The 27,620-nt window shown below is 37.5% G+C and overlaps 1 protein-coding gene across 10 annotated transcripts in view; it reads right to left on the bottom strand.

Annotated features, from left to right (window-relative positions):
- MYOM1 (myomesin 1) overlaps window positions 1-27,620 on the bottom strand; it is a 168,660-nt gene that overhangs the window by 105,395 nt on the left and 35,645 nt on the right. For all 10 annotated transcript variants that reach the window (XM_042911112.1, XM_042911118.1, XM_042911108.1 and 7 more), the window contains 3 exons: window positions 12,108-12,248; window positions 6,690-7,065; window positions 5,515-5,672 (listed from right to left, as the gene is read on the bottom strand). In XM_042911112.1, coding sequence (XP_042767046.1) covers window positions 5,515-5,672; window positions 6,690-7,065; window positions 12,108-12,248 — 675 coding nt within the window. The remainder of the gene's footprint in view (window positions 1-5,514; window positions 5,673-6,689; window positions 7,066-12,107; window positions 12,249-27,620) is intronic.

Below are 27,620 nucleotides of genomic sequence, written 5' to 3'. Positions count from 1 at the left end.
AACTTATGGACTGCGAGATCGTGACCTGAGCTGAAGTCGGACGCTTAACCGACTGAGCCACCTAGGCACCCCATGATATGGCTAATTTAAAGTAAGTACAGACCAAGAAAGTACATTGCGTCTCTTTGTGTCTCAGTTCCCTCAGATGTGAGATGAGAGGACTGGATTGGCTTAGGAGTCACAGCTGCGTGGCAGGTGGAGCAGCACAACCTTCTGCCCCCCCCCCGCCCCCCCCCCCCCCCCCCCCCCCCCCCCCCGGCAGAACTGCTAGCTGTTTCCTGCCAGCCCCAAAGTGTCCTCAGCCAGCCATCTCCCCACAGAGCTCCAAGCAGACAGGACTATTTGATCAGGGGTGACCTGGAAAAAGAAATCGGCTAGCTGCTCCTAGTTTCAAACATTCCTTGTTTTGATGAATGACAGGGTGCAACGAGTTAATCAGCATGTTCTTCACAATAAATTGGTCTCAGTAATTTCACACTAGATTCTAAAGCTCCCTCCTAAAAAAACAAAAACAAAAAAAGCTCCCTCTTACTACTCAGTTTTTTTCATGTGCTGGGGTGTTTGCAGTAGTTCTTTTTAGCATAAGAAGAGAAATATGACACGGAAGGCTATGGCATGTGGTACTTGAGCAAATAATCTACTGACACTTGATATGGCTTCTGGCCAAAAATGTTGTTCATGTCTCCATAAACAGTTGAGTTAAAACAGTATCTTGCAGCTCGCAGTGTTGCTTCACCTCCCTCGCTCTCCAGTACTACGCGACTTAGCACCTTAGTGCCTTCCCTCTGCTAAAAACCCATGACTTTTCTAATGTGACCCCCTGGCACAAGAAGTTGGTTTAAAATATACATGCACACGACACACAACACTTTGAGGATCTTCTAGTCTTTCCTCTGGAACTCCAGATGTCAGTGTAAGAAAAGTCTGTTTAAAAACAGCATACAAGGATTAAATTAGGAAGCAATTCTATTCTATTCTCCAAGAATTTCAGCCAGTCATTCACGTTGGGGGTCACTTGAGATTGGCCATCCTCAGTATTCAGTCGGGGAAGAAAAGAAGGATTTTTGGCCTGCTCTGTATATGCTTCAGGGCTTGCTATTTCTGGAAAGTGAAATTCCAAACAGGACAGTCAGACGCTAATTTTGGAGAGTAACCTACACTCTGGGATTATTTGTCAAAAGGCTTCTGAAATTCTTGTGAATATTCAGATGTACACCATTTTCCTTATCATTTTCATGTAGAGTCTATGAACTACTTATTAGTTAATGAGCTTCCATTATACTGCAAATATTTGGAGAAGGATACTCTTGGTTTATGTGTGTAAAACACACACTTCATCCCCCCAAATAAATGACTGGATCTTGGGCTGACTTGATAGCAAGGAGTTATAGTGAAAGCTCTTTGGTGGTATAAAGCATATTCAAGCAAAAAGGTTCATTCTGCTTTTTTTTCTATCAACAAATAATACAGGCTAAAATGATCTTTAACATGTTGTATCTCACTACAACTGTGATGGGTGCTTAGAATCCAGCTTTATATTTTAAATAAATAGCTATTACCCACTTTAAAATCCAGTTGGCTGAGAGAGATCTATCCCATTAGGATAAATTTTGGACTTAAATAAATAAGAAAAATCTAAAATAAAACCCTTATGTTGGGAAGTAAGCATAAATTATAAATAATTTTAAACTATGTTAAATGTAGGTTGTTTTCCAAAGAAAATAGAGTAGTAACTGCTAAATTTAAATACATTGTGAATAACTCTAATCTTGTAAACAAATTGAATACATGATTCTATTATGGAATTTATAAATTCTCATAATTTGCAAAAATTGAATAAGACTTTTCCAAATCTCTAGACTCTTCCTGAGATACATGTCTCATACTATTTTATTCTGAGGTTTTGCATTATTATCATGCCTAATGACACATTTCTTTAAGGGTCTATTTGGCATTAACTTTAGGGGCAATGTGAAGAATTCCAAGCAAGTATTTTAAATGTCTCACTGGTGGATCTAACACAGTATTCACATTTAGATCCAAAAACATGGGTACTCAGTGAGGGAATGAATGAATGCTACTCAGTAACGCCAACACATTGCTACAGTGAGTTTGCATGAATCTCCCCACACGTTACAATCCAGATATTCATTGACAAAAATCAATCTAGACTTTGGACTGGAAATCCAACTGAATCTGGCTCTTTAAAAAAATTAAATTAATTCAAATTCCTTCCTTCTTTTAAAGAGAACTTTTCTCCCTTATTTCATATAATTCTAAAAATTAGAACAAGCAACACCTTCATATGGTCCAAGAAAGTGTAAAGGTAACACAGGGAGTAGTCTCCTTTCTCAAATTTATCTATCCTCTACTCCCCTCATCTCTTTAGGTAACTGTTCTCCTTAGATTTTTATATATCCTTCCAGAATTTCTTTATGCAAGTAAAACAAATACAAACATAATTTTTTCTCCTCCTTTAAACCAATATATAGCCTATTATACAAGTTATTACATAAAGATAGCCTCTTAAATTAAGTAAAACAACTTCGGGATTTTTCACCATATATGTATGCTTCCTGCTGCATTGACAAAGCCCTCCTTCAGCTTCACTGTGGTGGTGCAGAAGCATCCTTGCAACTAACTTTCCTACTAGACCCAACGCCTAAACAGGGTTCTTTCTGTTCTCAAAGTGACTTGGGAACAGGACAGTGCTCCTTGGCATCCCTGCACCTGGCCCTGATGAGTGATATGTGCTCCTGTCAGTTAGTGCTTTCTGGGTAACCTCTAGATTCCATTTAGACAGACTTGGTCAGTCCATGGGATTGGCCAAAGAGCAGCTGCTGCGTGTTCAGATCATTTGTTACTGCTGCGTGTTCAGATCATTTGTTAGGCCTCAGGGACTTCCATGTCCTGAGGGTGCCTAGTGGAAACTTGGAACTTAACCCTCTTTGCAAAGGGCTCTAAGGCAGCCAGGCCCCAGGCACAAATGCCCTTGAAAACCATGGCTAAGGACCTAAGGGCTACAAGCAGAGGCAGCATGACTGCAGAAAGTATCGTCACACACTTGTTCCCATGAGTTACCGCCTTCTATTCAGAAAGGTCATCCCCAATTATTTCTTTCATGCTTGCACTCGGTGTCAGGCCCAGAAAGTGCAGTTGGGTAACAAAAAGACATAAATGCCCGCAGAGTAATTATCAACAACCTGGGTTTGTACTTGGGTTGTGGGACCCTGCTCACGGAGGAAATGCTTATTGTAGACTGTGTACTCTATACCAGTGTTAGGAAGCAAATTAGACCTTCACTTAACGATTATTTTTTTTAAAGGCAGCATACCCAGGAAGGCACACTAATCCCACACAAAAGTTTCCTCCAGAAGTGGGTTTACCGGGAGGCCAATGAAGCTTCAGGGTCCCTCACCAGCAGGGTCCCTTCACGGCGCAGGGCCCAATTTAGACCATTAACATTCTTTTTTGTAAAGAGTGCTGCCAAATTTATGAGCTTCAGGCCCCACAAAACTTGCATCTGACCTTGTTTATTACCATAGTCAATTTTCAGTTGTCTGCTAGCTAACTGTCTAAATTTAAGCTTTATCCAGGGGCAAATCTTGTTCTCTGAAGGATGGTTATGATTATGAGTGGTCCACTGGTTCTTTGTTTTAATGTTTACTTTTCACTTGGTTTGCAAGGCAACAGGACTTTCATGAAATGCTCTGATCCATCCCTATGGAGAGAGTTTTATAAATAATGGAGTTGTCTTCTCCAAACACTAAATGACACGCAGGAACTTGTGAAGACTTGTTCCAGTAAATGAACTGATTTCCAATCATTCCTGAGACAAACCTTGTGTCTGTGTCTTCATTTTTGTTTAAAACGAGCCCCTGGGACATATGGTTCAATGTTAAGAAGAAAAATATCTCAAAGCCATATGTGAAAGATTTGGGGAGTCATTCACACTACTCAGCTCCATTAGTGAGGATAACTGAAAATTGATAATAAATTTTCAATAAATGTATAATTTATTGTGTAATAAATATATCTACTTGATTAAGGATTCCAGTTATTCATTTATTAGTAGTATATTTTAATTCATGAGAGAAGAGGGAATTACTTACTTACTTACTTACCCTGTCTTACTTACTGTAAGAAATAATATTTCTTACAACTAAAAATTCATTATTCTTCATGTATTTTCAATTGAAAAGTTTAGATTTTTTGAGGTGAGAAGTAATCTGTTTTAAGAGGAAATGTCCCTTTGAAAGGCCAAAGTATGCAATACCATAGTCACAGAGAAATGTGGGGCCAAGATTGATTCCTAACTTACTGCAGTGTACTTTTATGCTTTAAAGCTTGTAAGTGAATTTAAAAAAAAAAACAAAAAAAACACTTGGTTTTCACTGAAATATGCTCCTTGTCAGTTATCTTCATTAGTCCTAGCCAAATTAGGTGTCTAACCAACAGAGAAAATGGGTAAGAAAGGAAAAGGAGTCAGGCCTTCTACAGATGGCAATGTCATCCTGTGTAGCATTTATACTGCAACATAGGGTGAATTTACCATTACTCTTGAGGATAAGAAAACAGCACGCAAAATATATGTGTCAGAGACTCAAACAGAAAACATCTTTTTAAGCTGGCTCCAACATTTTCATACTGCTGTCTCTGTGGCAGATATTCATGACATTAGACAGGTAAGTTTGGAGGTTAGGGATCATGAAGTCATTGACAATTACAATAGGCTATAGGATGGAAGGAGAACATGGATGCTTATTCTTTACGGAAAGAAAATTTCTTAAGATCCCATATTGAAGGGGCACCTGGGTGGCTTAGTCAGGTAAGCATCTGACTTCAATTCAGGTCATGATCTTAATGATTCATGACTTTAAGCCCCGCATTGGGCTCTGCACTAAGTGCAGAGCCTGCTTAGGATTCTCTCTCTCCCTCTCTCTCTTTCTGTCTCTCTTCCCCTCACGATCTCTCTCTCTCAAAATAAATAAAAATAAAACTTAAAAAAAAGACCCTATATTGAGAAATATCTTCCATCTAATTCCCTCTTTTGTTTGGCTTTAGAAAGCATGTTGAAACCTCAGCTCCTATGAGGAGTAGAGATGAAGACTTCTGGGTTTTAATTATTTTTTAAAAATATTATTGCTTCTGGTCACAAAATGATACCTATACCATATGGGAGTAAATTTTTATTTAAATTTTATGGCCCACAGCAGTCATAACCATAGATTTTCTTTGTATATAAATGTTGACTACATTTTAATACTTTATATAAAGACCCACTTGTATAACAGGATTATGAAGTATCATAATATAATGTATGCAGGACTGTTCTTTCTTCTCATTCATAAACCATTCACCCTGGTGCCCCTTCTTCACCATTTAAAAAATCTATACAAACTCGTAGGTGCTTTCATTCACTCTTGCATATTCATAACGCTGAACGTTTTCACTAGAGGTAAAATTAACTTTGTGTAATAGATTCTATGAGTAATTTTCGTAAAGATAACATACCATGTGACACGAGGTTCTGGCCAGCCGGATACAGAGCAATGTAATTTTACATTTTCTTTTTCCCAAACAGTGTGGGAACGAGGTTTAATGACAAATTCAGGAGCATGGAGAAGATGATCTTCATTCAACTTTCTATGAAATGCTTCAGTTTCTTCTAACTATAAAAAAAATATATCAAAATATTATGGAGTCAGAGTAGCCTGTGCTACTAAGAGAACAAACAGAAACCAAAATTATCATTTTTCCACTTGGAGCTTTACTTGCGTATTTAGACCATTTGCCTTCTCTTTGCCTCTTTAAAAAAGATACACTTAGTTTTTAACGTTCTAAGCCTCAGCAACATATCTTATTTCCCCCATGGTGGATTTTTTAAGGTTCTTTGGAACTGTACTTTCTGTAGAACCTAAAATTTCATGGAGTTGGGCATCTAGGTGGCTCAATCGATTAAACATCTAACTTTGGCTCAGGTCATGATCTCACAGCTAGTGAGTTTGAGTCCCGCTTTGGGTGAGCTCTAGCCCCACTTCGTGTGAGCCTTGCTTCTCTCTCTCTCTCTCTCTCTGCCCTCACTCACTTGCACCTCTTCTCTAAAGTAAAATAAAATAAAATAAAATAAAATTTCATGGAGTTTAAAACTACTAAGTCTGTCTTTCTTTGACACACACATTTTTTTTTATTTAAAAACCTTTTTTTAATGTTTATTTTTTTTTGAGAGAGAGAGAGACAGAGAGACAGAGTATGAACGGGGGAGGGGCAGAGAGAGAGGGAGATACAGAATCAAAGCAGGCTCCAGGCTCTGAGCTGTCAACACAGAGTCCAACGTGGGCTCAAGCTCACAGACTGTGAGATCATGACCTGAGCCAAAGTCAGACACTTAACTGACTGAGCCACCCAGGCACCCGTTTGACCCATACGTTTTAATGTCTTTATCTTTGTATTCTTTGTTTCTTTTTCTTTTTTTAATGTTTATTTCTTTTTGAGAGAGAGAGAGACAGAGTGCAAGCTGGGGAGGGGCAGAGAGAGAGGGAGACGCAGAATCCTTGTATTCTTTTAGTTTTGTTTCTCCATAAGACTACATATTTATTTCTTCATTTGAAACAAATCAATCTATATGTACACACACAACAGTACATGCATTTCTGCTTTTGTAAATTATATTAAATTTCTTTCCTTACTGTTTTTGTCAGCGACAGGCGTTCTGCCTTCTCTCGAATTGCAACTTTCCTTGACTTCTTCTCAAAAGCTTCCTCCTGGTGAAGACTGGACGTAGACTCTTGGGATGCTGTGGACCGTTTGGATACTGCAGAATGTTTGGATACCGCGGACTCTTTGGATACTGCAGAATGTTTGGATACCGCGGACTCTTTGGATGCTGTAGAATGTTTGGATACTGCGGACTGTTTGGATACTGCAGACTTTTTGGATGCTGTGGACTGTTTGGATGCTGTGATTCCTTCTTCACTAGCAAGAAGATTCCTTTGGGCTATATAGGCAGCAGCTTCTTTAATTCTTTCTTCTTCTGTATCTGTAATTCCACTGACATGTACTTGACTAAAATACAATAAGAGCAAAATATAGATATTATGGATGGCAGTGACAGGATTGTCCAACTTTTACTAAGTTCAAAGTACATTGTGACAAAGAAAAACTTGGTAAATCAGGAGCTAACTGTTCACATACAGAAGGGATCACCACCTTAACCAGTAATGGTAACAACAATAATAATACCTATTATGGCCATAGTGTTGCCAAATGCTTTTTATATATATTATCTCATTTTATGTCCACAACAACCCTATGAGGTAAAGTGTATCATTTCTATTTTAGATATATAGTAACAAGGCTCAGAGAAATTAGGTAACTTGCCTCAGATCATTTCATTGGTTTTTTAGAGTGTTTAAATATGATTGAGTCTATAATAAAAGACTTTCCTTCTAGAATAGATGATATTGTAAAATGAGATATCGCCTGTGTGCCTGTGATCCTGATATAAGACTATGTGCTTGATCTGGATTCTATAACTGAGTTGATGTGATGCATTGCTCAGAGCTGTTGCATATATAAATAAATTCTAAAGTTATGGGGAGGCCTCATGCCTACTGGGTTTCTTTCTAAGATAATAAAAGTTATTTGGAGGTGCCTGGGTGGCTCAGTCAGTTAAGCATCCGACTTCAGTTCAGGTCATGATCTCACAGTTCGTGGGTTCGAGCCCTGTGTCGGGCTCTGTGCTGACAGCTCAGAGCCTGGAGCCTGCTTCCGATCCTGTGTTTCCCCCTCTCTCAGCCCTTTCCCCAGTTGTGCTGTCTCTCCCTCAAAAATAAATAAACATTAAGAAAAAATTTTAAAAAGTTATGTGTGTGTGTGCGCTTGTAAACATATTTAATGAGAGCTTTTACGTATGCTTGCACATAGCCCTGATAAGAAAAATTGACCAAATTTGCATTTGAAGTGGTGATATTTATAAAAGTGACTTGTTTTTATTCATAATTGACGATGATGGCAAGTGAATGGTAACATCCCAAAATGCTTTATAATAGAAGTTGTGCTATAATTTATTAATGTTGTTAAACATATTTAGATGATTTTTAACCTCCTTCAATACCTTTGTTGTCAACCCCAACAGTGAGGAAGTATCATGATCATATTGAAGATTTTCTTGAAATCGAGTCTCCTTAGGCCTCTGAAGGCTGAATTTTACCTTTGATTTTTCTTACAAGAATAGTTACTTAAAATTTAAGCAAATACTGGCATTATGTTTATAAGTTCCTGGTACCTGAATCTGTGTAGTTTGCTGAAAAATAGGGCTCAACATTTGCCCAAGTTTGAAATTTCTCATGGAATTTTACTAAAACATCTGATAAGATTAGTCCACTTTGTTTCTTACTAAACTTAGTGGTAAATTTTAATTTCTTTTTCCTTATCTCTATCTTTCCAAATATTAATAAGGTAATATTTACTAACTCAGTAACATATACACTATAATTTAGGTAGAGAAAAAGGAAGATGGAAGATTTTCAGTTTAGAGTCTTGACATAATTAGCTCTAATTTTTTTTTAATGAGATAGGAAGTGAATGAATTAATAAGTGAATATAAAAATCATCATGAGAATCTGCTTGGAATTCCATACAGAAGTAAATATATAATAGAGAGATTTGAAATGAGCTTTGTAAAATGATTCAATATATATAATAATAGATTATATTCAATGCTAGCCTTGCCCTGAGTTGAGACAACTCTTAAGTAAGAGAACTTTAAGTTTGAGCTCACATTATCTCCGACAGTAGACATGTTGACATAGTTCCAGAGAGCAGAATGAAGTCCTGGTCTCTTGCCTTCTCTACTGCAAATAAGCTAAACCTCAGGAAGACTATAATTATTTCATAAGAGACCTCAAATACATTTAGGAATATTTTTTTCACCCAGGACACCAGGGGTATTTTTCTTTAAGTAAATATAAGTGTATGTCAGTGATAACCCTGCTATAATCTGGGTACAAGAACAAGAATATGATGCTGATATGCTGACAAAAATAAACTACTACAAATTTAAGATGAATTTAAAACCTCCCCAGTACTCGATCTCTGATGGTCTCAACTCAAAAATCTGCCAGTGACACAAAGTTAACTCAATTTATCTGAGAACAAGAATTGAAATAAAAAAAAAACAACACTTTTTTTAATGTTTATTTATTTTTAAGAGAGAGACACAGAGAGACAGAGCACGGGGGCAGGGGGTGGTAGGGAGAGGCACAGAAAGAGAGGGAGACACAGAATCTGAAGCAGGCTCCAGGCTCTGAGCTGACAGCACAGAGCCCTATGCAGGGCTTGGACTCAAGAACCTTGAGATCATGACCTGAGCCAAAGTCAGACACTTAAGCGACTGAGTCACCCAGGTGCCCCAAGGAGTGAAATTTTAAAGTGCCATCCAGAAGAAATGGTATTTCCCAGAAATACATTATAATTGCAGAGTGCATGTATGTATGTTGCATCGGCCAATCCCTAGAGGACTCTTGGCTCTTCCACTGCCAGCCATGTCACTTTCAGCAAGTCATTGAGCCTTAATTTCCTTGTCCATAAATTGGTATACTAATACCTCTCTAGGGCTGCATTGAGGATTTAGCAAGATAGTCTACATAAAGCATGTAGTATGATTCCCAGAAAATAACAGGTACTTAACAAAGGTTCATTTCTGTCCCATCCTCTTAGATTAATACTGTCAACACCAGTAGGAAGTGTTATTTTCAACACAGTAGTAGAATACAGGACATGGCTCCATATTAAAAAAACAAAAACAAAAACACTGGAAATAAAACCCAGAAGATAATTTTTTATTTGCATTTTCTTTTATCACTGTTTGTTTTGTAAATTATCACTTCTTGAGACTGGCCCTGAGGAGACAAATTGGTTTGATTTAGGAGAAAGAAGGCACTGAAAGTAAGCAGCTTCATTTCATGTGGTAAAGAGATGGAGAGGTATGCCATGCAGGTTCATGATTAGTTAATATGCTTTTTAAATATATTTTTTTAAAACAGAGTGGGAACAAAGCAGAAAATAAAACATTCTACTCCTCTAGCCTAGCCATCTCCTATAAAGAATATCAGTGTATATTAAACTAACTGTGAAGAGGCCAAGCCTGGGCAAACATACTTAGCAACATACGTATATTTCAATGGAAAGTTCACATTTTTTTAAAGTTTATTTATTTATTGGGGGGTGGGGTGAGGGGCAGACAGAGAGGGAGAGAGAGAATCTCATCCAGGTTTCATGCTGTCAGCATAGAGCTGAATGCAGGCCTTAATCTCAGGAACCATGAAATCGTGACCAGAACTGAAATCAAGAGTCGGATGCTTGACCAACTGAGCCACCCAGGCGCCCGGGAAAGTCTACTTTTAAAAAAATCAGAGGGGCGCCTGGGTGGCGCAGTCGGTTAAGCGTCCGACTTCAGCCAGGTCACGATCTCACGGTCCGTGAGTTCGAGCCCCGCGTCGGGCTCTGGGCTGATGGCTCGGAGCCTGGAGCCTGTTTCCGATTCTGTGTCTCCCTCTCTCTCTGTCCCTCCCCCGTTCATGCTCTGTCTCTCTCTGTCCCAAAAATAAAATAAACGTTGAAAAAAAATTTTTTTTTAATAAAAAAAAAAAAAAAATCAGAGATATCAGGGGTGCCTGGGTGGCTCAGTCAGTTGAGCATCTGACTGAGGCACAGGTCATGATCATACAGTTCTTGGGTTCGAGCCCCACATTGGGCTATGTGCTAACAGCTCAGAGCTTGGAGCCTGCTTCAGATTCTGTGTCTCCCTCTCTCTGCCTCTCCCCTGCTCATGCTCTGTCTCTCTCTCAAAAATAAACACTAAAATATAAGAGATCTCAAAGATATCAAAGAAAAAGCTATAAATAGTATATTACTTATCCCATTACCTTCCTAATCAGAATCAGAACAATTATGACATCAGTATCTGAAACAATTCCAAAAGGAACCGTCAGAGAAAAATAGGAAAAACACAGGGAAATGGAAGAAGGTCACCAACAATGACAACCATGTCATTCCTACTGAATTTCCTGATGGCATTTTGCCCTTCATTTTGAATATAGCCTTAGCTCTGTGGATATAGCTCTCCATTCACAGGAAAATAAACAGGGAAGGCTCTGAAGGTTCCCATTAAATTTTAATTTGGTGTCTTAAACAAGTTTCAAGATTCTTCTCTATATTAAAATCATTCCAAAAAAGTTTGTATTTTTTAAAACACACACACACACACACACACACACACACACCCCTTTATGAACATTAACAGCATTAACGGACTTGTGATTTAGTGATTATTTTGAGTTTGCCTCACAATACATAGTAATCTGTTTTACATTAAACAAATATAGCACAGGCATTCAAATTATGATGCCTTTCTTTTACTTAGTCTACCTTATCTAAGGTTTTTTTCTTCCTAATGAATAACAATTAAAATCACACTGTCAGGGCACCTGGGTGGCTCAGTCGGTTGACCGTCCTACTTCCACTCAGGTCCTGATCTGGTGGTTCATGGGTTCATCAGGCTCTGTGCTGACAGCTCAGAGCCTGGAGCCTGCTTCAGATTCTGGGTCTTCCTCTCTCTCTGTCCCTCCCCAACTCTCGCTCTCTCTCTCTCAAACATAAATTAACATTAAAAATTTTTTTTTTAAATCACACTGGCAACCACAATAGTTTCCCTCTACCTAAACATAACATCTGATTTTTTTAAAGTTCATCAAACACTTTACGGTTTCAAACCTTTCTTTCTATTCTACCTATAGTGACTATATATAGTGTTCAATCACTAGCATCCAATGCTCTCCTTCTGATTTCAACCAGTTACATAATGAGAACTAAGTTCCTGATCATTCTCTTCTGTCATGTAGCCATCCTAGGTGGTGGCAGATTTTCACAATGAACACATCTCCCTCAGTGCAGGGTGCCAAAGTTCCTCAGAGCTTTCTCAAGGAAAGTTTCTCAAGCTTTCTCAACATGGTTCAACAAATGTTAGTTGCAATTATTATTACTACCTGACAACACCTACTCTTCACTTTCTAATATTTAAAGCCAGGAAGAGAATACATACGTACCGTCCGGAGAAAATGGGCACCATATAGTCACTTGGCAGATTTTCCTTCTCCTCCCCAGACAGAAGGCTTTTCTTGGCTCTCTTCGGTTGAGGGCTCAACTTGGATGAATAATCTTCTAACATCAGACTGGAATCTGTAAGTCTGAAACAAAACCCCTAATATTAGATAATAACCAAAAATTGCACTGAAAATATTCAAAATGCTTACAAAGGGAAGTTTTAACTTGGGGGGAGGTTTCACAGAATCCTAGATTTCTAATATTATAATATCTTTTATCTTTAGAACTCAAGTGGAGTGAGAAAGTCCTCAAATAATGCACTCTATATAGACACAAGAGAAAAATAGGTCTATGGTAATTTCATAGCTTTTTCCCCTTTAAATTTCAAGGGAAAACAGCAGTGCTTTTGTAATGGTTCCAAATACTCTTTGCTGTTAACATTCAAATTTTAGGCAATCTATAAAAATGGTTTTATCCAAGTCTTTTCAGGGCACTGATAAAATGCAAAGTGTTCTGGATAGGGAACCATTCTCCCTTCCCCACCAAACCATTTTGATGGAGGACCCCTAGGTTCAACTTTGAGGCTTTTATGTAGTATAGACAGACTCCTCTGTTAGAAGGAACACAAGTTCATCAAACAACAGTTAATATCTTTTATGTGAACACACAGTGTTGAGCAACTCAGACAATGATAGGGGTGTGATAAAGAAATTTCGTCAGTTCTGTTGTATACAAAAATGTGCTCATGCACGCTGGTGCTTTTTGAGGTAGATATTATTCTAATAAAAAAATGTATTAGCATGGTGGAAAACATGAGAGAAGAGGTTGCACCTAGAGAAAAGGATTGATAAAACTAAAAGTACAGTCTTTAGGAGCACCTGGGTGGCTCAGTCAGCTGTACTGACAGCTTAGAGCCTGGAGCCTGCTTCAGATTCTGTGTCTCCCCCACTCTCTCTCTCTCTCTCTCTCTCTCTCTCTCTCGCTGCCCCTCCCCCACTCACTCTCCGTCTCTCAAAAATAAAAACATTAAAAAATTTTTAATAAAAATAAATAAATGCACAATCTTTATGTAGCTCTTGAATGAACTGAAATGCATTTTCATTCAAATATATAAAGTGGTCATAAATTTCAGGAGTTCAGGAATCTCTCAAATTAATCCATGGATTCATGTTAAAAGCCCCTGGTCTACATTGTAATGAAAGATATCCACAATAGGGACCTCTACCAGAACTGTGTGTACTATCCTTGTAATTTGAAATAATTCTAAAACAAAATGTTAATACTAAAAAGTCCCCTTGTCCACAGAAAATTTGGGGGAAAAGTGAAGCCATGTGTGTGATGTGTCATGGGAAAAGCAAGCTGCCCAGTTGAAACAGAACAACTTTCCAAACCATCCAAACCTGACCTTTTCTCAATCTTTAAGAAGCATCAGGAAAAGCAAAGAGATGACCTAAATCAAAGCAGAAGACAGGCCAAATGCACACATAGTGCAAAATGAACACATAATAATGCAAGCAAATCTATCCTCTGCTAAACAAGTAGCACCGAATCACAGGGCTTCTAGAGAGTACAGAGGTGGGTGCAGTGGCTCTGGGCCTGGGGGTACAGGGTAGGCTACTGTCTTTGATCCCCAGACTGGAGTGGCAAACTTCTTCCTCTCCCACTAACTAGCTCCTCCCCTAGGGTGAATAGCTATGTCCTAGTCTATGATCAGCATTAAAATTAAAGGTTAGAACTTTGAATTCAAGCTTGTGGATTGGTTACCAATTGGAAGGCTGAGTGAAATTTGTTCCTGGCTGCCTGTTCCAGGCAGCAGCAAAATGACTGCATTCTATACCCCCAGTAGATTACAAAGTACAGGCTGTGCTAATGCAGGTCTAAGTTTAAAGTGCTATTTTCCTTCTCCTCTTTAATTAATTACCATGCAAAATAAAATTAATTTTAGAATTTAAGAGTTACCTTTTCTCCTACTTATACATTTGCATTTTTCATTTTACTCTTGCTTTTCTTTTTAAAAAAATTTTTTCAATATTTACTTATTTTTGAGAGCGAGACAGAGCATGAGCAGGGAGGGCAGAGAGAGAGGGAGACACAGAATCCGAAGCAGGCTCCAGGCTCCGAGCTGTCAGCACAGAGCCCGATGGTGGGGCTTCAATTCTCAAACCGTGAGATCATGACCTGAGCCAAAGTCAGATGCTCAATGGAATGAGCCACCCAGGTGCCCCAACTCTTGCTTTTCTATTTTTGCTCTTTTTTACTTTCATTCTGTCTATAGTCATTCTTATGAGATCATATTTTCAACATTTATCTACATCAAAATGGCTATGATTTGTCATTCTTTTTGTTGTATTGTTGCTCCTTTTTTCTGTCATTTTATCTTTAAGGTGATTTTTTTTAAAGTAGGCTTCATGCCCAGCACGGAGCCCAACATGGGGCTTGAAATCACGACCTTGAGATCAAGACCTGAGTTGAGATCAAGAGTTGGATGCTTAACCGACTGAGCGACCCAGGTGCCCCTAAGATGAATCTTTTAAATGATGCACTTATCACATAGAATGTACCTGAATGTCATTATTCCATCTTTACAGATAAATCACAGCAGCTGGTTTTTAATATTGAACTTTATGGTAAAGATTCATGGCACTATCATCGATCTCCTGTCATATGTTATTTGGAACAAAAAACTTCACAGACAGCATTATGATGTTTTGTATTATATAGTATTATTTAGAAAATCCAGGCGTGCCTGGGTGGCTCAGTTGGTTAAATGTGTAACTCTTAATTTTGGCTCAGGTCATAATCTCATGGTTGTGAGATGGAGTCCCACATGGGGTTCAGCACAGAGCCTGCTTGGGATTATCTCTCTCTGCCCTTGCCCCACTCATGCTTGCTCTCTCTCTCTCAAAACTCAAAAAAAAAAAAAAAAAAGAAAAAGAAAAAGAAAATCCAAAGTACTTAGGAAAAAATCTTTGTTACGTTCTTTAAAGTTTCTTCAAGCTTTTAAATACTAATAATATATAAAAAGCATGTGAGGGATTAGATGTTAAAATACTATGCCAACTGACTACTTAGCAATAACTCATTTACTGAAGATAGCAAACAAAACTAAATCAGAGAAACATCAAATTTTAAGGAACTGACTATGTCATAATCAGTCCAAATAGTTATTTGAAGAAAACCATCAATAGTCTATCTTGTTATGATCCGTGAACACTGAAGTCCAACATCTTACTCTATTGAATTCTGAAGCTGAATGTTTTTACAGGAGAATATTTTAAGTAGAACATGTAAAATTTAAATTTCTTTGAATTTAAATCAAAAGATGAAATAAGGTTTTGCTAACCTCTTGGGTTTTTACTTGTATCTAAATATTGAAAATAATCCTCTATCTTACAAGTCCATTTCTGAGTAGACACTAAACTTGATATGCATGGATCTATTTGGGTGTTTTCTAACTACTAAAACTACAATTAATGTTCTTTATGTACTCAGCTTAAATCGTGAAGCTTTCTGAATTTCCATTTATGGAGGCAATGAAATTAAGCAATGGTTAAGGATTGATTTGTGTGTGCATACATGCACACACACATCTATAACTGTGTCTATATTTTGGCACTCTGCTACCAATTGGGGTATGTCCTGTTAATATGCCTAAAGTTAACAGAATTTAAAGAAATATCATGGTGTGTGTGGCATCATCACATCTACAACCAGCAGCATCACAGAAAAGCGATGTAGCCAAGCTCTCTCCGGAAATATTTCAGGAACTCAGAAAGAGGCTTAGACCTTCATCCAATTCAAATACTGAACAACAACCAAAGACAACATTCTGCTATTACAACTTCATAATTATGCTTTACAGGAAAATAAAAAACAAAACCACTTATAGGAAGATATCTCAAGGATATTTATAACAGGCTCCTCATTTTATATTTGGAATACACAGAGTGTCTTTATAACTTGCCCATGTTCACACAGCAAGTTGGTAGTGCAAGAAGGACTAGCACCCGTCTAGGTCAGTGTTCTTACCACTAGACCAGTGGTCTCTAACTTTTGTGACTGAGTACTCCCGATCCAAAAATACTGGGGGCATGCCACTTATATACGTTTGTTTATTTGTAAGTCCTATGCATATACTACTATATAAATAGTCTCACTCACTCTATGAAACATTCAATCAATAGAAACATTTTAAAGACCAAATCTGATGTTTTTGAAAAACTAGTAGTGCTAACTAATATTTCTTCCTATGCTTCCATGGTTTGCCTTTGTGGATATCCCACTTTGGAAACCATAATACCATATCACACTGCCTATACTGACTCCCATTGTGATTTGCTATTCCTTAATTTATTCATAGATCATGAAATCATCACAGTTCAGTTGAAAATATAGCCTTAAAAAACTCGTTAGATTTTACATGAAGTAAAATCAGTTCCTTAAAGTTATGTTTGTAATCATCATGTAATTTGGGGAAACTGTCCTAGTTCTCCAGGATGAGAAACTTTATTTATACTTACATTAAGTAGGGATCTGCTTACTGGCTATAGTACTTTCTGAAAATGTGATAACCTATTGGCATGTTGCAGAAAAATGATGGGCTGTAGGCATTGTCTTCTATTGACACTGCTCCCAAAACTAGCCTCACCCATCCCTATTTGCTCAGGTTATACTGCATTATTACTTGATCTTTCCCACTGCCTATGACCACCCATGGAGAGGGATAGTCTATAATCTTTGTATCCATACTCTATCCACTTTGTATCCACACTGTGCCTGATGATGTTCAATAAATGTTTATTAAATGAAGTGAAATCATTCATTCCTGTATTTACCCTAGCTCAGTGATTTTCAACCTTGGCTTCACACCAGAATCTGCTGAGGAGTTGTTAAAAATGACCAATGCAGAGGTGGGACTTCTAGTATGGTGGAGTGAGTACTTCAGCAGTTACTCTCCCCCAAAAGCAATGATAAAAATGGATACAAGTGTCAAAACCAACCCATTCAGGGCTCTGAAAATCAACCAAAGGCATACACAAAACTGAGAACTAGTTATTCATAAAAAAGCCACTGAACTTTAGGTATGAACAATGGAAATATGGCATTCTGCCTAGCCCTCTCTCCTCCCCCCTCCCTTAGCTCAGTTTATAAGGTAGTTCTACCAAAGTAGAAAAAGGCATGACAATCAGAATGTTCACTGCCAGAGGGGGCTGACTTGATTTGCAGCAGGGTATGATAAAACTCCATATCCAGAAGCACTGTGGGAAACACTAGCAATCTAAGTAGTAAACAAACAAAGGAAGACCAGAAACTCAGTTGGCCTCAGGTTCCAATCATGGTTAGGACAAGCAGCAGACTGGCATATCAGCCAGCAATTTAATATATGAAATTTATTGTCAAATTGGTTTCCATACAACACCCAGTGCTCATCCCAAAAGATGCCCTCTTCAATACCCATCACCTACCTTCCCCTCCCTCCCACCCCCATCAACCCTCAGTTTGTTCTCAGTTTTTAAGAGTCTCTCTTACGCTTTGGCTCTCTCCCACTCTGACCTCTTTGTTTTTGTTTTTTTTTCTTCCCCTCCCCCATGGGTTTCTGTTAAGTTTCTCAAGATCCACATAAGAGTGAAAGCATATGGTATCTGTCTTTCTCTGTATGGCTTATTTCACTTAGCATCACACTCTGCAGTTCCATCCACGTTGCTACAAAGGGCCATATTTCATTCTTTCTCATTGCCATGTAGTACTCCATTGTGTATATAAACCACAATTTCTTTATCCATTCATCAGTTGATGGACATTTAGGCTCTTTCCACAATTTGGCTATTGTTGAGAGTTCAGCCAGCAATTTAATAGGAAGATCTTGGAAATAAGACTACCACAGGGGGCCTTCAAAAGTTCTCCATATGCCTGCATAGAAAAAACTGGAGAGGATGCAAGCTATCCACACATAATTGGTTGACTAAGCCTGTGTCCATGTGCAGAAGACAGATAAGAGAGTCTAGAGTAAGCAAAGCCAGGAAGTATGTATTCAAAAGTTACCTGAACTTTAAAGAATTTTTTATTAAATTTTTTAATGTTTACTTGATTTTGAGAGAGAGAGAGAGCACAGGTGGGGAAGGGCAGAGAGAGAGGGAGACACAGAATTTGAAGCAGGCTCCAAGCTCTGAGCTGTCAGCACAGAGCCTGACATGGGGCTCAAACTCACAAACCGTGAGATCATGATCTGAGCCAAAGTTAGATGCTTAACCAACTAAACCACCCAGGTGCCCCAAGTTACCTGAACTTTAAATGTGCTCACCAATATACACCCAAATCTATTGCCAGAAAGTGAACTCTTTTGTTTGAGCACAATGTCTGGCCACTCATTTACAGGTCATTAATCTATGCACACACAAGTTGATCCCTATGAATTTAGGCTTAAAAATGAGAACAATAATTTAAAAGACATCAGCAGTCACACAGTGCTGGTAAACAGACCCTATAAGTACATTTAGACAAGTTATTAAACAATACCAAAGCACAATGGCAAAACATTTAAGGGAAAATTCAGAATCCAGAATTACTACAATATATTTTTTAACATGTCCAATTCTAAACAACAACAAAAATTATGGAACATGCCAAGAAATAGGAAAATGTGATCCACACCAACAGAATAAAACAGTAAATAAAAACTGTCTCTGGGTACACTCTGATGTTGGATTTAACAAAGACTGCAAAGGAAAAATTATAAATATGTTCAAAAACTAAAAAAGGAAACCATGTTTAAAAATTAAAGGAAAGTATGACAATGACTCAAAAAAATAGAGAATGCCAACAAAGAGAAATTATAAAATAGGATCAAATTTATTCAAGGAGCGCCTGGGTGACTCAGTCAGTTAAGCATCTGACTTTTAATTTCAGCCCAGGTCATGATCTCACAGATCATGAGTTTGAGTCCCATGTTGGGCTCCTCACTGACAGTGCTGAGCCTGCTTGGGATTCTCCTTCTCTCCCTCTCTCTCTGCCCCTCCCCCACTCTCTCAAAATAAATAAATAAACTTTAAAAATAAATAAATAGATAGATAATAAATTGTTAAAGGGACTCAAAAAAGATTTTAGATAGAAGAATAAAGAATCAGTGAACTTGAAGATAAAAATTATCCAATCTAAAAAACAGGTAAAAGAATGAGTAAAACTTTTAAAATTTTCAGAGGTCTGTGGGACATCATCAAACATTCCAATATATGAGTAACAGTAATATCATAAAGAAGAGAGATAGAGAAAGGGTAGGAAAATATATTTAAAGAAATAATGGCTTAAAACTTTCCAAATTTGATGACAAGTATTACTCTATGGATCCAGGGTGCTCAACAAACCCAAGTAAGGTACACACAAAAGAGATACAAACCTAGATAAATCATAGTTAAACTGTTGAAAACCAAAGTCAGAGAGAAATCTTGAAAGTAGCAAGGGTACAATGATTAATCACATACAGGAGAAAAATATATTAATGGTTGACTTTTCATCAGAAACAATATATCCCAGAAGGCATTGATATCATTGACCTATTTAAGTTCTGAGAAAAAGTTAATATCTATATCAAGGGGCACCAGGGTGGCTCAGTCGAGTGAGCGTCCCACTTCGGCTCAGGTCATGATCTTGCAGTTTGTGAGTTCGAACCCCACATCAGGCTCGCTGTTGTCAAACTATCAGCATAGAGTCCACTTCGGATCCTCCATCCACCTCCGGCTGCCCCTCCCCCACTTGCAAAAAATAAAAATAAAAAAATAAAAGAATTCTATATCCAGAAAAACAAAAGCAAAAATAAACTATTGGGTCTATACCTAATTAAAATGCTTTTGTATTGTAAAGGAAACCATCAACCAAACAAACAGGCAATCTTTTGAATGGGAGAAGATATTTGCAAATGATATATCCAGTAAGGGGTTAATATCTAAAATATGTAAAGAATTTATACAACTCAACATAAAAAAAAAAAAACTGATTAAAAATTTGGCACAGGATCTGAATAGACATTTCTCCAAACAGGACATACAGATGGCTCAAGAGATGTTGAGCATGAAAAGATTCTTTTTTTTTTAATTTTATTTTTTTAATTTAATTTAATTTAATTTAATTTATTAATTTAATTTACCAAATTAGTTAGCATATAGTGCAACAATGATTTCAGGAGTAGATTCCTTAATGCGCCTTACTCATTTAGCCCATCCCCCCTCCCACAATTCCTCCAGTAACCCTCAGTTTGTTCTCCATATTTATGAGTCTCTTATGTTTTGTCCCCCTCCCTGTTTTTTTTTTTTTGCTTCCCTTCCCTTATGTTCATCTGTTCTGTGTCTTAAAGTCTTCATATGAGTGAAGTCATGTGATTTTTGTCTTTCTCTAACTGACTAATTTCGCTTAGCATAATACCCTCTAGTTCCATCCACATAGTTGCAAATGGCAAGATTTCATTCTTTTTGACTGCCGAGTAATAGTCTATTGTATATATATACCACTTCTTTATCCATTCATCCATCGATGGACATTTGGGCTCTTTCCATACTTTGGCTCTATTGTTGATAGTGCTGCTATAAACATTGGGGTGCATGTGCCCCTTCAAAACAGCATACCTATATCCCTTGGATAAATACCTAGTAGTGCAATTGCTGGGTCATAGGGTAGTTCTATTTTTAATTTTTTGAGGAACCTCCATACTGGTTTCCAGAGTGGCTGCACCAGCTTGCATTCCCACCAGCAGTGCAAAAGAGATCCTCTTCCTCCACATCCTCGCCAACATCTGTTGTTGCCTGAGTTGTTAATGTCAGCCATTCTGGCAGGTGTGAGGTGGTAGCTCATTGTGGTTTTGATTTGTATTTCCCTGATGATGGGTGATATTGAACATTTTTTTATGTGTCAGTTGGCCATCTGGATGTTTTCTTGGAGAAGTGTCTATGAGCATTAAAAGGTTCTTAACATCATTAACCATCAGGGAAATGCAAATTCAAAACCACAAGATTATTGCCTTACACCTATCAGAATGGTTAGAATCAAAACGACAAGAAATAACATGTGATGAGGATGCGGAGAAAAAAGAATCTTTGTAAATTGTTGGTGGGAATGTAAATTGGTACAGCCACTGTGGAAAACAGTATAGAGACTACTCAAAAAATTAAAAATAGAAATACCACATTATCCAGTAATTCCACTATTGGGTATTTAACCCCCCCAAAAATGAAAACACTAATTCAAAAAGATACATGCACCTCTATGTTTACGGCAGTATTATTTATAATAGCCAAGATATGGAAGTACCCCAAGTGTCCATTGATAGATGAATATATTAAAAAATTAACTTACATATAATATATAATGAAATATTAATCACCCATAAAAAAGGATAAGATCTTGCCATTTACAACAACATGGATACACCTAAAAGGCATTATGCTAAGTGAAATAAGTCAGACAAAGACAAATGCCATGCGATTTCATTTTATGTGGAATCTAAAAAAGCAAAACAAACAAAAAGCAGAAGCAGACCTATAAACAAATATAAAAAACAATCTGATGGTTGGCAGAGGGAAGGCAGGTAGGAGGATGGGCAAAATGGCTGAAAGGGAGTGGGAGATACAGGCTTCCCATTATGGATTGAATAAGTCATGGAGATGAAAGGTATAGCATAGAAAATATAATTAATGGTATTCTAACGGTGTCATATGGTAACAAATGGTAGCACTTGTGGTGAGCACAGCATAACGTATAGACTTGTTGAATCACCATCTTGTACACCTGAAACTAATGTGGCATTGTGTATCAACTATACTTCAATGAAAAAATTCTATATCTAATAAAACTATCACTCAAAACTGAAGTCAAAGTGAAGACATTCCCAGACAAATGAAAACTGAGAGAATTCATTGCTAGCAGACCTGCCTTACAAAAAGTGTTAAAGCAAATCCCTCAGGTTTAAAGAAAATGACACCAGGGCGCCTGGGTGGCTCAGCCAGTTTTGTGTCTGACTTTGGCTCAGGTCATGATCTCACAGCTCTGTGAGTTCGAGCCCTGCATCGGGCTCTGTGCTGACGGCTCAGACCCTGGAGCCTGCTTCGGATTCTGTGTCTCCCTCTCTCTCTGCCCCTAACCCACTCGCATTCTGTCTCTGTTTCTCTCAAAAATAAATAAACATTAAAAAAAAATTTAAAGGAAATGACACCAGACAGTAATTTGAATCCACACACACACATACTCTTCTTTGTGAAGAATACCACAAAGTAAATATTTGGATAAATGTATTTGCATATATACATTTCCACTCTCTTCAATACTTTGAAAGACATAGATTGCATAAAGCAATAGTTATCATACTGCATTGCTGGGTTTATAATATTAATTTTAATATATATGACCATTGTGCAAAGGACAGGGGAGGAAATGAAGCCACATTGAAGCAAAGTTTCTCTGTTCTACCAGTATTAAATTAGTATAAATCTGAAGTAGAATGTGGTAAGTTAATATGTGCACTGCAATTCCTAAAGCAATATCTTTTAAAAAAATGTAGTTAAGAAACAAGGAAATTAAGTGGTACACTAAAAATGACTATTTAACATAAAACAGGGCAATAAAGGAGAAATAAATGAACAAAGGATATGAGATATACAAAGGATATGAAATATATAGAAAAAAAACCCAAAAGTAGCAAACATAACACCAACCATATTAGTAATTTTATTAGATGTGAAGGGATTAAAAACTCCAAGGAACAGCAGATATTGTCAGAATGGGGATTTTTAAAAATCCAATTGTAGGCTGCTACAAAAGCCCCATTGCATATCCAAAGACACTTAGGGGCCCCTGGTTGACTCAGTCAGTAGAGTATGGGACTCTTGATCTCAGGGTTGTAAGTCTGAGCCCCATGTTGGGTGTAGTACTTCTTTTGACAAAGAAGTAGAAAACTTGTGTATTGAAAATGACAAAACATTATTATGATAAGTGAAAAAAGATCTGAATAAGTAAATATTCCATGTTCATGGACTAAAATATATCGTTAAGAAGGCACATTTTCCAAAATTGTTCTACAGTTTCAACATTATTTTTTTTTAATTTTTTAACATTTGTTTATTTTTGGGAGAGAGCATGAGTGAGGGAAGGGCAGACAGAGAGGGAGACACAGAATCTGAAGCAGGCTCCAGGCTCTGAGCTGTCAGCACAGAGGCCAATGCAGGGCTCAAACTCACAAACTGTGAGATCATGACCTGAGCTGAAGTCGGATGCTTACCGACTGCGCCACCCAGGCACCCCTCAACATGATTCTCATCAAAATCCCAGCAGATTTTTTTCTTTGTAGAAACTGCCAAAGTTATCTTAAAATTTATACAGAAATGTGAAGGAACACATAGGCAAAAGACTTTTTGTAGAAGAGGAACTGAGTTTGAAGACTTATATTCACCGATTTAAAACTTTTTATAAGTAACAATTTTAATTAATTCATTTTTGATAAAGGTGCTAAGGAATTAAAGGGGGAAAGAAAACCTTTTCAACAAATGGTGCTGGACCATTGTATATCCATATGTGAAAGGATGAACTTAGAACTTTACTCAATATCACATGCGTAATTTAATTAAACATGCATCAAATTTCCTTTGTTTTTATATCTTTTATTTTTAAAAAATGTTTAACGTTCATTTATTTTCAAGAAACAAAAAGAGACAGAATGCAAGTGAGGGAGGGGCAGACAGAGAGGGAGACAGAATCCGAAGCAGGCTCCAGGTTCTGAGCCATCAGCACAGACAGCGGGGCTTGAACCCACAAACCGTGAGATCATGACCTGAGCCAAAGTCAAACACTTAACCAACTGAGCCACCCAGGCACCAAAAAAATGGATCAAATTTCTACATGTAAAAGTGAAAATTATAAAACTCTTAGAAGATAAGAGAAACTCTTTATGATATTGAGTTAGCCAAAGAGTTCTTAGAGATAACACCAAAAGCATGATTCAAAAAGAAAAAAAAAGGAATGAATTAAACTTCATCAAAATTGAAAAGTTCTGGCCTTTGAAAGACACTGTTAAGAGAATGAAAGGAATGAGAGAAAATATTTTCAAATACATATCTAATAAAGGATTGTATGTAAAATATTCAAATAACTCTGACAACTCAATAATAAGCAGAAAAAATCCATTTAAAAATATGCAAAAGAAAAAAAGAAGCAAAAGGTTTGAACAGGCTTGTCACCAAAGAAGATATATAAATGGCTAATGAGCATATAAAAAGATGGTCAACATCATTAGTCATTAGGTAAGTGCAAATTAAAACCAAAATGAGACCCCACTACCTACCGACAAGAATGGCTATAATAAATAAGACAGAAGGTAACTAATGTGGATAAACTGGAATTCTCATACATGGCTATGGGAATGTAAAATGGTACAGTCACTGCAGAAAACAATTGAATAGTTTCTCATAAAGTTAAACATAAACTCAGCATGTAGCTGATATTTTAGAAGGTGCTGGAGAAAGGTAACTTCAAAAATAGCCTTTCAAACTGTGTTATATGTAACAGTACCACTGAAATTTTCACAGGTTTATTTTTTAACTTTCCTTAACAACTTGATTTATTCAACAGATCCTATAAACATATTTATTCATATTCTACTGTGTGCAAAATACTGTGCCTGACTGGGGTGGGAGGGAGATATAAAGAGAAATTAAAGACCCTTGCTTTCTCAGAGCTTTACAACTTATAGGGGAATAAATGCTACCAGGCCTGACATGTCATATAATGTCCATCAAGGAAGAAAGCACAAAAGGACAGAAGGAACACAGGCAGATACGCAGAAAGAGCAGTGCAAACAAAAGTTGAATTCACAGGCTTGAGAGACAACTTCTGTCTGGGGTTACCAGGGAATCCTTTGTGGAAGAGCTGGACATTGAAAGAGGGGTAGGTCATCCTGGGATGACACAGTGGTAGGTGCAAAAGCTTCAAAGTAAAAGCTCGATTTTTATTCCTGACTTATGTATGTGTCATAGTTAGACTTTACTGAGTGGTCACAAAAGAACTGAACTCACTTTTATTATTACAACAATTTTCCTTTAAAACCGCATCTTCGTATATATTTGCAACTTATTCCTGTTGCATACAAACAAAATGCTCAGCTGTTTACCAGAAGAAAGGGAGAGGCAGCGGTTTTAGTGAACTATGGGTCATCCTTCTCGGCTGTCTTCACTCAGCTAGTCAGCCACTCCTTGGGGGCTTCTGGTATCTGAAGCCCTATCTCTTTCATCTTCAGCACCCCCTGGAGGGTCAGGAATAAGTACTTGAAGTTTGCAATCTCTCTTTTCATTTCTACTTTTCCATCAGTCATATCTCCCTCTTGCAAAACTTGAAAGACAATACTTTCTTTGGGGTTTTATGAAAAGGTTGTTTCGGATCTACTTTTGATTTAGAGTAGCTTCGTTCTATGATCCTCCTTTGATACGGGTATCATGTCAGGCTCAACACTTCTACTGACCTTTCAATTCTCCTGTTTCCCAATCCGAACACTTATGGAGGTTTCAGGAGAACATCAAAGTTAGACAAGTAGGAGACTTTGAGTCCTTTCTTTTTTACTAATACACTTTGCAGAAAAGGCTTCTAATAAGATATAAGCATGAATTTTGTTTGATTAACATCACTCTTGAAATTTACTGATGTGTAGCGTCATAATAAGTAAACATCCTTGGTTTTTTGTTTGGTTTTGCATTATTTACCTTACACTTGTCTTTTTTCCCCTTCTCCATTTCACTTTCTCAGCCATGAAAATATTTTATTTTTAGTTTTAAAAAAAAATGTTTAGTTATTTAAATAGGAATGTAGCCACAATTTTTTCTTCTCTTTATTGCTTTATTTTTTCCATTATTTAAGTTTCCATCGATAATTAACATTTTATCTTCCTTTTGGTAATTTTCCACAGCTAATGTATAGCCGTGAGCTAAAAGCAAATACCATGGAGGTTTGAACCACTTTTCAACATGAATGTAGAACAGTCATGTGTTCTAGAAAAGGTGAAGGAGTAAAACACTGAGAGATTTAAATCTTTTGTGGTCCTTCTCTACACATACCTTTCAGTTTTTATCCATTTATGACTATTTTAGAAATTAACCCAGATTATGGCCTATTTTTAAGCAGAAGTGAAAAGGTTTACTCCATAGTTCCTAGATATTATATTATGCACGACACTTGAAGGAGATGCCTTATAAAGTTTTAGTCTGTGAACTGAAAATTGTCCAGGGTTTTAAAAAGTTAGTCTTATTATTTATAAGGCAGCCCAGAAATCCACATCCCACCCCACTTTGAGGATGGTCACTGTGGTTGCATGGAAGTTACCCCCCTCCTTTGGGGTGCTCTTGCTTTCTCTTGTTTCATCTAGAAAGGCTGCTGTGGAAAAGGTCAAGCCTGTTGCTACGGCTCCCATGGGCTTCCAGAGTTCCGAAATCTCTGTAGGGAAGCTCAGTTACACTCTACTGCCCAGCCAGCCAGGAACAGAGCTAACATTTCACATTGGAGCCTGGGAGGTACCACTTTGCCCCCCTTCCACCTTTGGCTGACCCATTCTATTCCTACTCTACTAAAGGACATGCCTTCCTTCTCACAGGATGGTTCACCTGTCTGTGGAAGATGAATGCCATTCTGGAGGTATCTTGTATCATCTAAACTTGAATTTAGCCTGCAAAAGAGCCTAGCAAATAACGGTTTTGAGTGACAGGGCAAAGCACAGGTAACAGAATGAATCACATCTTACCTGGCCTCAGTGTAAGTACCTGTGAAAGGAAGGGCTTAAGTTAGATGAGCTTTTGGTCTCTTCCTGCTTGACCATTCCACAGTTCTGCGGATCCACAAACTGCTGATAATATGAAGCTGGTATTACCAGGAGTGACAGTCCCAGCTCTCTCCATGCAAACGAGCCACATGTTTATAGCAGTGATAGTAGGGAGATTGACATATGGCGAAGGCTACTCTCCTTGGATTCAGGGATTCAGAACATAACTCAGTTGGCTTATAAAGAAGTAATCGGCAGGGCACCTGGCTGGCTTGGTCAGCAGAGCATGTGACTCTTGATCTTGGGGTTGTAAGTTTGAGCCCCATGTTGGGTATAGAGATTACTTTAAAATAAAGTATTTTTTTGTAAAAAAAGAAGTAATTGGCAATAAACTTGCCTATTTCTTGGGGGGAAAAAGTAACTGACTTTTCTGCTTTCATTAGATTTTTCTCTGATCTTTTTCTTTCATATGGGAAATAATGTAACTCGTCATTTTCTTAGTATTTAAAATGTGGAAGACAAATCCAAGAACACTGAATTGACTTTTGTAATCCAGAAACTGTGGTGCTTTTTCCTTATATACAATAGTTAAGCTTTTATTTAGAGATGAGGCTATAAGACTATTTCTAGAGGAGAAAAGGTAAGAGTAGGCAACCTGGATATATCAGTGGCTTTCCAAACAAATTTCATTTCCCATAACTGTCTATAGTTCAATAATTTTTTGTAATTCATATTC

The sequence above is a fragment of the Panthera leo genome, chromosome D3 (genome assembly GCF_018350215.1).
Source record: "Panthera leo isolate Ple1 chromosome D3, P.leo_Ple1_pat1.1, whole genome shotgun sequence".
Lineage (NCBI taxonomy): Eukaryota > Metazoa > Chordata > Mammalia > Carnivora > Felidae > Panthera > Panthera leo.
This window is presented reverse-complemented; position numbering and strand designations above follow the sequence as displayed.